This window comes from Herpailurus yagouaroundi, unplaced genomic scaffold (genome assembly GCF_014898765.1).
Source record: "Herpailurus yagouaroundi ecotype Mexico unplaced genomic scaffold, PumYag 100, whole genome shotgun sequence".
NCBI classification, from domain to species: Eukaryota; Metazoa; Chordata; class Mammalia; order Carnivora; family Felidae; genus Herpailurus; species Herpailurus yagouaroundi.
In genome coordinates this window covers 78,878,954-78,893,597 of record NW_024412391.1, presented here as the reverse complement: position 1 = coordinate 78,893,597, position 14,644 = coordinate 78,878,954, and the positions used below count along the sequence as shown (strand labels likewise).

Below are 14,644 nucleotides of genomic sequence, written 5' to 3'. Positions count from 1 at the left end.
CAATCTTTTATCTGGATCTATGAGCTTGGTTTTGTGTTTTGTTTTAAGATTCCACATATAAGTGAGATCATACAGTATTTGTCTTTCTTTGTCTGAACTTATTTCAATATATAATACCTGCAAGGTCCATCTGTGTTGCTGGAATCAGCAGGATTTCCTTCTTTGTTTAATGGCTAATACTCCATTGTATGCTTATATACACCTCATTTTCTTTATCCATTTATCCACAAATGGACACTTACATTGTGTCTTTTTCTGTGTCCTGGCTATTATAAATAATGCTGCAGTAAGCATAGGGGTGCATCTGTCTACTCAAGACAGTAATTTCATTTCCATGAGATAAATACCCAGAAGTGATATGATAGTTTTATTTTTCGTTTTTCGTTAAAATTTTTGTAAAAGATAAACTTCTTTAAGCTTTTGTTAAATCGATTTTTTAAATAAACTTTTTATTGAAGTATATATACACAGAATGCACACATTATAAATGCATAGCTTGATGAATCTTTACTAAATGAACACACCGAGATTTTAAAAAGTAGAATATTACTAGTAGCCAGAGCTTTCTCCAAACCCCTCTTTATCACTACTTTGCACCCCACCACCAGCACATACACAAGCACCCAGGCAACTACCTCCTGACTTCAAATATCACAGATAAATTTTGCCTGTTTTTGAACATTTATGTGACAGAATCAAATAGTATGTGCATTGTTTTGTGTGGCTTCCTTCCTTTTATCTTTATGTTTGTGAGATTCATTTATCTTGTGTGTAACAACAGTTTATTTTCTCATTGCTGTATGGTATTCTGTTATATGACCATACCACAATTTATTTGTTCTTTTTAATATGGATGAATATTTGAATTGTTTCCAGTTTGTGGCTATTACAGTAGGGGTGCTATGAATATTTTTGTACATGTGTTTTGGTGAGCATATGTATTTGTTTTTGTTGGCTATGTATATAAAATTAGAATTTCAGGATCAAAAAGTATGCACATGCTCAGCTTTACTAGATACTGCAGGTTTTCCAAAGTCATTGTACCAATGTACATTCCCACCAGCAGTGTACCACATCTTTGGCTACACTCAGTAGTGTCTGTCTTCCTCATTTTAGCCATTCTGGTGGCTGTGTAGTAGTATCTCATTGTAGTTTTAATTTGTATTTTCCTGATGACTAAGGAAGTCAAGTTCCTTTTTATATAATTATTGTCCAATTGGATATCCTCTTTTTGAAAGTAACTAGTTTACTCTTTTGCACATTTCCCTACTGGCTTTTTTTTTTTTTTTCTTCATTGAGTTGTTGGAGTTTTTAATATATTGTGGATAGGATAAGAATCTTGTCAATTATATGTATTGCACATATATCCTCTTACTCAAAAAGGCTTGCCTTTTCACTCTTAAGAGTGCTTTGATGACTAGAAGTTCTTAATTTAATGTAATCTAATTTATAAGGGTTTTTTTTTTTTTTCCCATTTATGATTAGTGCTTTTTGTGTCCTGCTTAAGAAATCTCTGCCTAACCCAGGTCATTAATGTATTCTCTGAAGTTTTCTTCTGGAAGCTTTTATTGTTTTATCTTTTGCATTTAAATTTACAGTTCTTCTGAATAGATTTTTGTATATGATATGAGGTCACCATCAGGGTTCATATTTTTTCATATAAGTACTCAATGGACATGATCATTTATCGAAAAGGCACCCATTCCATGCTACATTGCAATGTCCTCTTAGCCATAAATCAGCTGAATCATATATATGGTGTGCATTTCTGGGCTCTTTCCGATTTCCTTATTTTTGTCTTAGTTGCTATAACTTTATAATAATTCTTGATATCTAGTAGAGTATTAATTTTGCTGTTCTTCAAGATTTTCTTGGCTCTTTAGATTTGTGTATAAACTCTATAGTTGTCAGATACCACAAAAAATCTGCTTAGGATATTGATTGGGATTCCATTGAAGTTGTAATTAAGTTTGGGTACAATTGATGTCTTTACAATTTTGAATCTTTCAGTCTGTGATCATGGTATTTTCCTTCATTAGTTTTTTATTTTCTCTCAATAATATTTTTTGTTTTTCATCCTACAGATCTTACACATCTTTTGAGATTCATTCCTAGGTATTTGAGGACTTCATTTTATTTATCACTGTTTTTGAGAACTTGGAAGTTCTGAGTACCTCTTAGAATATGACATTAACACTCATCTTGAGAAACTGAAAATATGTCTTGTACCTTATTTCTCTTTCAGCACCCTTCTTCCCTTTACCTATGGCATTATTGTGCAGCATGCTTATTAGTAGAATCATATAGTGAGGCTATATATTTTGGTGATGTCAAATGAATTAGCCTACATCCTGCCATGTGCATTTGTCTTCACCAAAAGAATTGGTTGAGATAACATTATTAGACTCATGCATGGTAGTATTCTACGGGAGGAAGAAAATGAGGTATCAGTGTTGGAATGTAGTTTCACTTAATATCAACCATAACAAAGACAGGGTGTGGGAAACAAAGCCAAATTCATGTTCTAGTTTGATGATTTGATCATGACCTCTCATTAACTAAGTTCAATAGGTTAGGTTTACTAGAGCCTGGTATAGTTGAGAGATAATACTTTTTACAGACCGGAGGAAAGAAAATCTATAGAGAAGTTTTGAATTTTAAAATTTTGTAATTCACTATCCTTTAATTCCTCTTTCTGCCTTTTATATTCTGAAAAACCTCAGGTTTAGTGAAAACCAGTCCAAAAAGCAGTATTCAAAAGATCTAGAAACATGTGAGAAGAGATAATTGAATGAGTTAATAGAGAGCAAGTATGCAAATCTAACCTTTACTGTTTTTCTTTAATCTTAGTTTGGAAAATGCACTTAGCAGCATTAAAGAAATTGTTGATAGGGACGCCTAGGTGGCTCAGTCATTTAAAGTGTCTGACTCTTGATTTTGACTCAGGTCATGATCTCACGGTTCATGAGATTGAGCCCCACATTGGGCTTTGCCCTTCAGTGCAGAGCCTGCTTGGGATTCTTTTTCTCTCCCTCTCTGTCTGCCCTACCCTGCTTGTGCTATGTGCGTGTGCGCTCGCTCTCAAATAAATAAACTTTAAAAAATTTTAACAAAAGAAAAATTCATGATAATGAGTATCTGTAATGAATTAGCACTATTTTTTAGTGGATAAAACAGTATAATAATGTTAAAATATGTATTTTATGTTTCCTTGTATCGTAGTATTGTACTCTGTGCAAATATTGAAGCTTAAAATGTAAAAAAAAACCTCATCTGTTTCAACTTAAAATAGGTCCTCATATGCCCAAGTTTAGATCAGACCCAGAGAATTAATACTACCAGCAAGGGCTGCTGTATATGCTGACATAAAATTGTTACTGCACCTATTCATAGTGCAACCTGATGGTCCTGACTACCAGTGGCTTGTGGAACCCAAACTAAGTCCATCCTCATGAGACTAGTTTGTTTCCTTATCTCCCTCCTTTCCTTCCCTCCCTTCTTCCTTCTTTCCTTCCTCCCTGATTAAAATCTGATCAACCAAAATTCATTTGTCCTCAATTCTGTGGAAAGTAAAAGATGACAAATTATGTAACCATTCCTATGATCTTTATAGTGTTTATCTTTGTAATATCACTCTGTAGTTTTCACAAAAACTCATTTTTGCACCTGTTCAGTCTTTATCCTTGAAACGTGTTAATTTGAAATTTTTTGTGTATGTGTGTGTGTGTATACACACAGTGTGCGCACACACACACAAGGCAGTGACAGATGATCGAGACCTCCTAGTCTTTGAATTCTTTTGGTTTTAGAATTCTTTTTACTTGTGTAATTATGTTTTCTATCTTCATCTGTATCCTTGCAGGTTGCCTGAAAATTTTAAAGACCATGTAGAATTATAATGTTGTTTTAGTAGGTCATGTCATGTCAGTAGTGTTGTGGCTCTGAGGTTAGTGATATAATGTCAGTCAAAGTGTATGATAAAAGTCTTTTTGAGAACAGAAACATATATACATGGATTTTTGTTGTAAGTTAATAACCTGTCAGTTCTTTTGCTGCAGCAAACAAAACCTTCAAAACTTAATGGCTTAAAGTGATTTCTCACAATTCTTTGGGCTGTCTGGAGAGTTCTTAAGGTCTTTGTTGGGTTGGCTGGGGCTGAATGGCTTCATTCACGTGTCTGATGATTGGCAAGTCAGTTGGTCTTAGGAGATCTTGCTTGAATGTCCAGTGGTTGTTGTGCTGTCACCTGGAGTGATGATCCCATTTCTCTCATCATCTAGCAGGTTAGCCTAGGCTCATACACATGGTGGTAGGTGCAGGACTCCACAGAGCAGAAAGAGGGCAATCCCTAGTGCACAAGCCTCTGCTTCTGTTGGGTTTGCTAATGTCTCTTGGCCAAAGGAAGTGAAATAGCCAGGCCCAGATTCACTTCTTGATGATAGGACTGGTGCAGTCATGTTGCTTAGAAGTGAGCACACAGGGGCGCCTGCGTGGCTCAGTCGGGTAACCGTCCAACTTCGGCTCAGGTCGTGATCTCGAGATTCGTGAGTTTGAGCCCGGTGTTGGGTTCTGTGCTGACATTTCAGAGCCTGGAGCCTGTTTTGGGATTCTGTGTCTACCTTTCTGCCCCTCCCCCGCTTGCACTCTCTCTCTCTCCCTCAAAAATAAACAAACATTTAAAAAAAAGTTTAGGGGCGCCTGGGTTGCTTGGTCGGTTAAGCGTCCGACTTCAGCTCAGGTCATGATCTCACTGTCCGTGAGTTCGAGCCCCGCATCGGGCTCTGTGCTGACCGCTCAGAACCTGGAGCCTGTTTCAGATTCTGTGTCTCCCTCTCTCTCTGCCCCTCCTCTGTTCATGCTCTGTCTCTCTCTCTCTCTGTCTCAAAAATAAATAAACATTAAAAAAAAAAAGTTTAAAAAAGTGAGCATTGCTTGGGAAGAATTTGTGGCCATCATTTGCAATCTCCACATTTGTCCTCGTTTTTCTACCATCTCCATTTTGTTCAAATATTCATTTGATAGTAAGAAGACAAAAAGGCAAGTAAGACAGGAGTTTTATCTGTTAAGGTATAAATGAGGTTTCTTTCTTGTCACTCAGTATTTAATCAGCACATACTCTGAACACTGTGGTTGGAGCTGTGAGAATATGAAAACCAGAGCACTTATCTTCTGACCACCTTTCCCCTCCCCAAACTCTGAATCCTGGTTTTATTTCATCTTGGTTCTGAGTTGTTTGTATCAAATAACTTAGGTCACGATGTTAACTCATGATTAAATGGCTGGTACCTTAGTAGTGAAAGTTATTAAATCTGATCTGATTTGTTAAGCTTTGTCCCTCTGCAGAATGAGACAGTTAACATTTGTTGGCTTCTTGCTGGGGTCATTCACTGTTTTAGGCCAGTAAAAATGATTAGATATGCCATCTTTGAACCATTGGCTGCATTTGTATTAAAATTTTATTTTGACCATTTGTGCCTGTCCCATCTTCCTTGAATGCTTAGCAGCAGATCTATGGAAAACATTACTGTAGCAAATGCCAGGTGCTCTGAATGAGAAAGGGGACTTTTTCCTTTATTGTACTGTTTTAAAAATGAATAATGATATTTTTATCCTTATTTTAGTTGAAGTTACATGGATATTTTTGAAATAGAATGTTGACTAAATGTCATTACATGTTAGATTTTGATTTGAAAGGATATGCCAGATGTGATGGGGAATGGCTCCCCCTTGTGGCACACTCATTTATGTTAGATTTTAGATCTGCCTCAGTAAGAATGGGATGAGCTTTTTTTTTTTTTTAAATAAGACTTTCCCTCTCCTTCCCCCTCTCCCCTCAAAACACCCAGCAGAATTGACAGCCTCTTCTGCCCTCACCCCCTAAATTTTTGGTTCTGATAACTGTCCTGTTTTTGTGTTTTCTTCAGATTGATGCTGATACTAGCTAGCTAGGAACATCTGTAATATCTTCTGTATTTATTATGGCTCACTATTATTCTGTGGAACCACTACTATCTCAGGATGTTGGTAGGCATGCTAAAACAAGTATGAGAAAAACTGGTTTTGAAGCCAGAATAGTTTGTGTAAGGCTGGGTCAAATAAGTTATGTTTACCTTGAGACCTCACAGAAATGCTAATAGTCCCTGTGTGTGGTAAACCTCCCACATGGAAGAGTTTCCGAAATTTATTGGACTGGATAGAATCCTCTTTGCAGGGGCTGGCATATCAAGAAACATATTTTAGGAAACAGCAAGTTGTTTCAAATGAGTCATTCTTCATGTTTTTTTTTAATTACTTATTACCATATTTGCTTCTTCCCTTGTAGCCATTTTTATACATAAAACAGTTTTGAGTCTTACGGATTTATTTTTGACTGTGTTTTTCTTGTCAGAAAGTCTACTTTTTTCTTTTTGTAAGCAGGCCGACCTCAGAATCATAAGGTCTTCTTTTTGTTCATTTATTTTAAAGATTACTTTTCATGAGGAATAATGAATAGGATTTCGATTTAAACATGATTTAATTAAACAGTTCATTTCTTGTTAACCAGAACTTCTTAGATTTTGTTTTTGACACTTAAACAGGCATTGGGTACAAGAAGTTTCCTATTCCTGATTTTTCTTTCCCTTTATAACATTTATAAAGAATATGAGAGGGGAAAGGTAAACATGCAATCATGATGGTGGTAGGTTTTGCCGGGGCGGGGGCGGGGCGGCGGTGAAGGGAGCTATAGGGAGGAGATTTAGATTAAAAATATTCCATCTGCTTCTAACAGGCACTTTTTAAAGATGAGCTTAATTTAACTATTTAAATATAAGCAAAAATGTCATTTCTATCTTTTATTGTGTTGTCGTTTGAGTGTACCTAAATTGAGAGGAAAAATATGTGTACTCTTTGTAACAATGCATTTTTCTTTTAGCATATAGGATTTGTTTTAAAGCAGTGACACGTTTTGATATTTTCTAGTAAACTTTTTAACTGCATCAGAAAACTGATGGCTTGACTACTGTTTACTGAAGTGAGTCAAAGCAAATAAAGTAATCTCATATCCAGTGTCATCAGGATGTGATATTTTTCAGATAGGTGGTTTTTCTAGATAATGGAAGCCCATAGTTTTAGGTGCCAAGATTTTAATGAAAATACCCTTTTTAAAAGCATATGCAATACAATTTAACTCTGTTTTCAGTCTAGGTTTGTCATTCTGATGCTCTAATGCATGCTAGGGGAGTTGCAAATATGTATGCCTGCTTCTTGTCACCGCTCCCCACTTCACATTTGTGATTTCTTATCCATTATGATTTTAGAGATTAGTTAGGATTGTGCCTAATGTAGAAACATATGTCAGAAGAGACCCTTTTATGAGTCATGGTTTTATGGCATTTATTTTGGCTCTGCAGAGATTCTTTAGAACCTTACCTGTTTCCTCCCCCTCAACTCCCACTGCCCTTTAGTTATAATTGTTAAATAGATGATTTTTGGAGAGTTGAAGCTTTTTATCTTATGATATTGTAGGTTTAATTTCATTCCATGTAAGAATAGATATTTGCTATGTAGTATTGCAGTAAAATAGGTGTCCTCTAAATCAAGAGGTACTTACATTTTTTTGTGAAAGGTGTGTTTATCATATTCTTACATTTTGTTGTAACCACTTAAGTGCCATCTGTATATTTTATCAAGAGATACATACTTTTTGAATTTGAATGCATTATTATGTGGAATATGCCATGTTTAAAACATTAAATTAGTGATTCCGACTAATTTAGTCTATGTTTGAATATTGGGTTGTGAAATTACAAAGTTAAGTGGTATATAATTAAAAGTTATATTACAGTGTATTTTAAAAGATTGCTTTCACAAAATTACTTTTGTGAAATTTTGTAAGATTTTGATGACTTCAGTTTAATTTTTAAAATTTAGTTTTAAATTTAAATATATTTGTATCCATCGTATTATCAGAGTATTATCTTTAATATTTGGAGAATAAATGTTTCAGAAGAAAATTACTGTTTGTTTTTGAACGTGATAGATAAGTATACATAGTTTATATAAAGACCATACTTTTAGTAGAATTTACCTGTGTGGTTTTAATAGACAAATAGGATGTATTTTACAGTTTTAGCACATTTTGGTGAAAAGGAGAGAGACCTGTACTTTTATTATAGCAAATTACGTATATAAGTAAATTTCATATATAATATATATGTATTTTGCCATGAGGTGACAAGAACTATAAAGATTCAAATACAATATTTAAGATTATAAGCTGACGACTAGAGTCTACATTACTTTACTCTTGAAAATTTAGTTTTTCCCAATTATCTTTTGAAATATTTATGACTTATAATAGGACCATATTTTAAAACATCATCAAAAGATATAGCCTCTTTTTAGGTGGCCTCAAAATAGAAATGGTGGGAGGGGGACTCAAGTTTGTTCTAATTTATTTAATGTATCATGTTAAAGTTTTTGATAGTTTTTAATTAGTCTGTACTAATTTAGATGTGTTTCATTTTAGTTTTAGTGTATGTGCTGCCAAAGCGAGCACGTTTCATTTTAGTTTTAAACAAACAACAACGTTTATAACTTAGAAATTAATGTAAAGGTAATTTGAATGAAATGAGATGACTAGGTCAGTATGTTCCTTTCAATTAATAATCATTCTAGGCTAAGATAACATCTGGTTAACATCTGGTTAAGTCAGTTAGTGAAGTACTTAAGTTATAAGATAAGACATTATCATTTATCTTTAATATTATCATCCAAGAAGCTTTACCCATTTTTTCAGTTACTAAATGATACATTTTTACATAACATTTAAACACAGAAATTATACTCTTAAGAGGGCTGAATGTTAAATTTGTTAGTAATTAGTTCTGGTTTTCTGATTACTGTATTTATCCCGTCTTCTCTATAGTTCAATAATGCTTTTAGTAGGTTTTTGTTTTTTGTAGGATGGAAGCAATTTGAATTGCATGGCAACTGCTAGGTAGAACTCAGAAAACTACCTCAGTTATTTGCGAAAAAAATTATTTCAAGTATAGTAAGACCTGTTTTTACCTATTACATAAATTGTTATGGTTTCATATTTACATTTCCTCAGAGAAGATTATCTTTGATTCCTAACATTCACATTAAAGAGCATTCTTTCTTGGTGTTATCTTTTATATGCACACATTTAATTTTTGCACTTGGAAAGAAAGTCCAGTGGACCATCCACCCATTTGACTTTTCTTGAAAAGTATGTTCAAAGTGCCCATTTCTTTAGGAGAGCTCATAAATTGAGTTGTGCTTAGTATTTTAGAAGAATTTGATTGTTGAAGATTCCTCCTTCCCAAATTATTTAGTTGATCATTGAGTCACTGCCCCAATTATTCAGTTGATTGTTGTTGATAATGTGATGTCATAGAATGAACAAGCTGGGTGGCAAGGACTTCCTTGATTTTGGCTTTGTTAGTACTAGTTAATAATTAGAAAAGTTTTTTTAATGTTTTATTTATTTTTGAGAGAGAGAGACAGAGGGAGACAGAGGGCGAGTGGGGGAGGGGCAGAGAGAGAGGGAGACACAGAATCCAAAGCAGGCTCCAGGCTCTGTGCTTGTCAGCAAAGAGCTTGAGGAGGGACTTGAACTCACAAACTGTGAAATCATGACCTGAGCCGAAGTCAGACGCTTAACCTAAGACTCAGCCACCCAGGCGCCCCAGAACTAGTTAATGATTTAGATGAGTTATCTGAGTTAAACAAATTAAGGAGATTTGAGGCACAGAAATTTGGTTTGAAGTGGAAATATTATTATCTTACTGTGACTTTTACAGGTCAAATAATGTATTTCAAAGCACTTGGAAAATTTGAGTTTTGCAGTGTTAAGTCTGATTTCACTGAATGGCCATGAGGTCTGTTAATACAATCATATGCAGATCCAAAACTGAAGCCACAAACTCAGAATCACCTGTTATGTCCGCTCTGGTAAATTTGCTTAATTTTGAATTGATAATAACCTTTAGCTTTGTTAGACTACATTTCAGAATGCACACTGATGACTAATTTTCTTGTAGTACTGTTAGTACATGTAACCATCTAGAACCTCTAGAGTACAGTCAGATCTTAACATTTAGCTCTCTCAGTATTGAAGATGCTAAGAACTTTTGGGATACAGGAAAAAAGATGAAATCATGAGTACAAAATGGGGACACAGAACTTCCAATTTTTTTTTAACTTGAGGATTGGAAGAGTGTGTTATGGTTCTAAGAAGTGAATTTTTGACAGTTAATCAAAACTTAAACTTGGAATTCTGGTAAATAAACTTATTAAGGAATTAACGTATCATTGTTAATTGCTTTTGCTGATTATAATAAAAATGAAGTGAAATTCTCTAGTATTTGAGTCAAATTAATCTGTTGTGATGGAATTTTTGTCATTTTTTTTTTTTAAATATGGGGGTGGAGGGCTTACATTCTTGGGTACATAAGACTATCTGTGCCATCTGTGATAATAGGAATTTGATTTGTGATGTGAATATCTTTTAAGAGTGTATCCATGATGTGACAAAAGCCTAACCATTCCAGGTTTGCCTCTTGAGATATATAGGACTTTGAATTTTAAAACTGCCATAGACCCAGGCAAAGTGAGATACTTTGATCTCCCTAAATTTAGTGCCCACCAAACTAATCCAGAGATGAAAAAGATAATTAGGATTTTGCTTAAAGTTTATGAAAGGAAGTTGTTTTGCCTTATAAAGATTTTTGTTTACTCCCATTAGGATATGAAATGGCATAGATTTCTTTGCAGGATTTAAATGTGCTTGTCAGGGGCGCCTGGGTGGCGCAGTCGGTTAAGCGTCCGACTTCAGCCAGGTCACGATCTCGTGGTCCGTGAGTTCGAGCCCCGCGTCAGGCTCTGGGCTGATGGCTCAGAGCCTGGAGCCTGTTTCCGATTCTGTGTCTCCTTCTCTCTCTGCCCCTCCCCCGTTCATGCTCTGTCTCTCTCTGTCCCAAAAATAAATAAAAAAAATGTTGAAAAAAAAAATTTAAATGTGCTTGTCAGAATTCAAGTACCAAGATTCTTGAGGTGTGGGTTTTATTTCACTTGATACTCGAATGCCGCCCATTTGCTAGCATTGTGCAGGTGGCTTTATAGCTTTATATAATTGTTAAGTGTTCTTCAGCAATCTGACGTAAATCATTCCACTTAAGGAAACTAAAACTCAAGGAATTTATGTGATTTCTGAAGGTCACATAGCTGGTAGATAGCAAAGGTAGAGTTGGAACCTAGGACTCCAGATTCTCAATCTCTAGTAGTTTTTATCAGAGTTAATCATAAAAATAAACTGGATCCTAGGTAATATGGTATGATCTAGAAGGGAAAATCATTCCTGGTGGCCTTTCAGACATATAAACCACTGGTATCAGATAAATGTAACATTTCAGGGGGAAATTCCAATAAAAAGATATGAGGCATTTAGGAAAAACTGGTATACAACTTTTTAACATAATTTAATTGGCCTTATAGATCATATAATTAACTATTGTGAGAAGTTAGTGTCTAGAATTATGCTGTTGATCTCATCTGTGGTTTTATAAGCAGTGTGTAGGAATAGCTAGAGAAGGTAAAATAGCTTGCCTTAGTATGGATTTTTTTTCATGCTTTTTTTTTTTCTTTAACTGTTTGTAAAGGCTTTTATTTTGTTTTGCTTACCTCACATTATGTTCTTATGTTCTCAGTATAATTTAGTGTTACAGAATGATAGTAAACATTATCTTATGTGTAACTTTTAATTAAATCCATATCCTTCAGGTAAAAAGAACATATTCTCACGGTACTTACAGAGCTGGCCCAATGCGACAGATCAGCTTGGTGGGAGCAGTTGATGAAGAAGTGGGAGATTACTTCCCTGAGTTCCTTGACATGTTGGAAGATTCACCATTTTTAAAAGTAAGAAAACAGTATCAAGCAGTCTAAATCGTGGGTGTCACTTTCACACTACGGGTGACACAAATCATGGTTGTTTCAGAAATAGAATTCTTGTGTAGTGTGTGTGCACGTGACCTCTCAGGTACTGATTATAATGGCAGAGCTAAGTGGTGGACCAGAGTAACATTTGCCTGTTGCTCCCACTTGAGGAAATTAGGTTCCATCCGTTTGTCAGCTTTGTATCAACTGAGTACCAGAGGATTTAAAGTACAGGAAGGATGCCTACAAATTAAGTGTTTAGGACAAAGTAATGGCAGTTTGGCATTGTGGAAAACTGGCTTGGGAGATTATACCTCTGTATTTCAATCTTGGCTCTACTTGCCTGGGATGGGCAAGCCATTTAAACTTTCTGGACTTCAGTTTCCTCATCCATAAAACATTGCATTTAGACTATGTGGCTTTAAGGCCCTTTTAAATTTTTTAAATGATTTCTAGCCAGATTTCTTTTTTCTTTCTTTTTTTTTTTTTTAATTTTTTTTTTTTAACGTTTATTTATTTTTGAGACATAGAGAGACAGAGCATAAACGGGGGAGGGGCAGAGAGAGAGGGAGACACAGAATCGGAACCAGGCTCCAGGCTCTGAGCCATCAGCCCAGAGCCCGACGCGGGGCTCGAACTCACGGACCATGAGATCGTGACCTGAGCCGAAGTCGGACACTTAACCGACTGAGCCACCCAGGTGCCCCCAGATTTATTTTTTCAATAATCTCTGCATTCTAGAAAATATTTCTTCTTGTGGGCTGCTGGGACTGTCCCACCGAGAGAGAAATTTCTGAGCTGTGTAGTTCTTTCATCAGTAATTTAAAGGTCAGAATATGACAGGATCCCTTTATCTCTAATATTTGCTACATAATTCGCTATAGATCTCTTCTTTTTTCACTTCTTGTTCCATTTTCTAATCTATGTGTGTATACATATCTTTTCTAACTTTTTTACTCCATTCCATTCCCCTTATATTTTTTTATTCCTTTACTAGTGAAATCATGGAATTTGATTGTATTTATTTTGAGTGGTATTTTTAAAATGCCGTAATTTAGGGGTGCCTGGGTGGCTTACTTGCTTGAGCATCCGACTCAGTTTTAGCCCAGTTTGTGATCTCACAGGTCGTGAGTTTGAGCCTCGTGTCAGGCTGTGTGCTGAGCATGGAGCCTGCTTGGAATTCTCTTTCTCTCCCTCTCTACTCTCCTTCTCTCGTTCTGTCTCAAAATAAACTGTAAATTAAAAAAAAAAAAAAAAACCATTATTTAAACATCATTGTTTCAGATTTTAATTTTAAAGGCAAATGAGCTAAATGCATTCTTTCAGGGGAAATTTCATGTGACAATCCTCCCCTTTCTTGGAAATGATAGGATAAATGTTGTGTTTTGTTTTTTTTTTTTTAAATACCATTTTCACCATTCCCAGGACAATGGCCCTTAGACATTTTTTTCTCTCTTTTCTTTAAAAAAAAAAAAAAAAAAAGTTGCTTTTAGACCAGCAACCTCTTCAAGCAACTACTAAACAGAAATAAGTTTTGACTTTGGTTTGGTTTTCCTTTTCGTTTTGTTAGGTTTTGATGATAATTATTCAAAGAGGTATCTTTTTTTTTTTTTTTGAGATGCCTAGTTTTTATAACTCATTTCATTTTTATGGATTCTCATGGAGAACACTTGCTTATTTTGCCAGCTTATTAACATCACATGACCCTTTTATTTGGTAGAAGGAGGAATAACAAATGATGAATGTAGTAAATCATATTCTGCCAGGGTTAGAGGAGAGAACCATCTGAGAATAATTACTCTTGATATGTTTGAAATAGAATTTTTTGAAGGAAAATGTATAAATACATAGGAATATATTCAAAATAGGTATGTGTTTTAAATGTATAAGTATAAAGGTATATATGAAAGTTTGTCGAGGGGGCAGTATTCTTTAATGTATGTTGGAAGATGCATTTTGAAAATAATTGGTTTCTGTGTAACTCTTTGCCTCTAGTGTACACTGCCATGGGGGACACTATCTAGTCTAAAATTAGAGAGTCGAAAAGACAGTGATGATGGTCCCATCATGTGGGTGCGCCCAGGAGAACAAATGATCCCTGTGGCCGATATGCCAAAGTCACCTTTCAAAAGGAAAAGGTATGTTGAATACAAATTTTTATTGCCAGGGATAGATGTCTGTACACTGGGTGTGTGTGTGTGTGTGTGTGTTTGTTGGAATATGGAGAAAGAAGGAAGGGAAAGTTTAGAGCATACTTGAAATGTAAATTCAAAAATGGCTACACGTGCTGATAATTTTTTTTTTTTATAAAATATCAAGTATAAATGAGGCTTGAGTAATGTAGGCAAATGACAATAAATTGTAAGTAGGAATGGGAAAAAAATGTCATTCACAACAAAGACATTATAAACTATTTTGGAATAAATTTAATAAGAAATATTCAGAACCCATGTTAAGAAAACTAAAACATCTCCTGGAGGATATAAAATAATAACCTAAATAAATGGAAAACCCTACTGTGTTCTAGATTGCATAAAAATGAGTGTCCTTTGAAATTTTTAGCATTCCAGTTGGACTCACACTTCCAGCACTGGATTTAATGATTTTAAAGTTAAGAAGGAAGGATAAGTAAAGTCAACAAATTTCCAAGAAAACTGTGAAAGAGAAGATAAGTGAGGGGGCCTTGTATTACTCGATATTAAAA

General features: G+C 35.0%; 1 protein-coding gene across 1 annotated transcript in view; it reads left to right on the top strand.

Annotated features, from left to right (window-relative positions):
* Positions 1 to 14,644, top strand: part of RSBN1L (round spermatid basic protein 1 like) — a 67,949-nt gene that overhangs the window by 45,757 nt on the left and 7,548 nt on the right. Inside the window, exons 4-5 of the mRNA XM_040472835.1 lie at positions 11,785 to 11,922; positions 13,936 to 14,078. Of these exons, the coding sequence (XP_040328769.1) occupies positions 11,785 to 11,922; positions 13,936 to 14,078 (281 nt within the window). The remainder of the gene's footprint in view (positions 1 to 11,784; positions 11,923 to 13,935; positions 14,079 to 14,644) is intronic.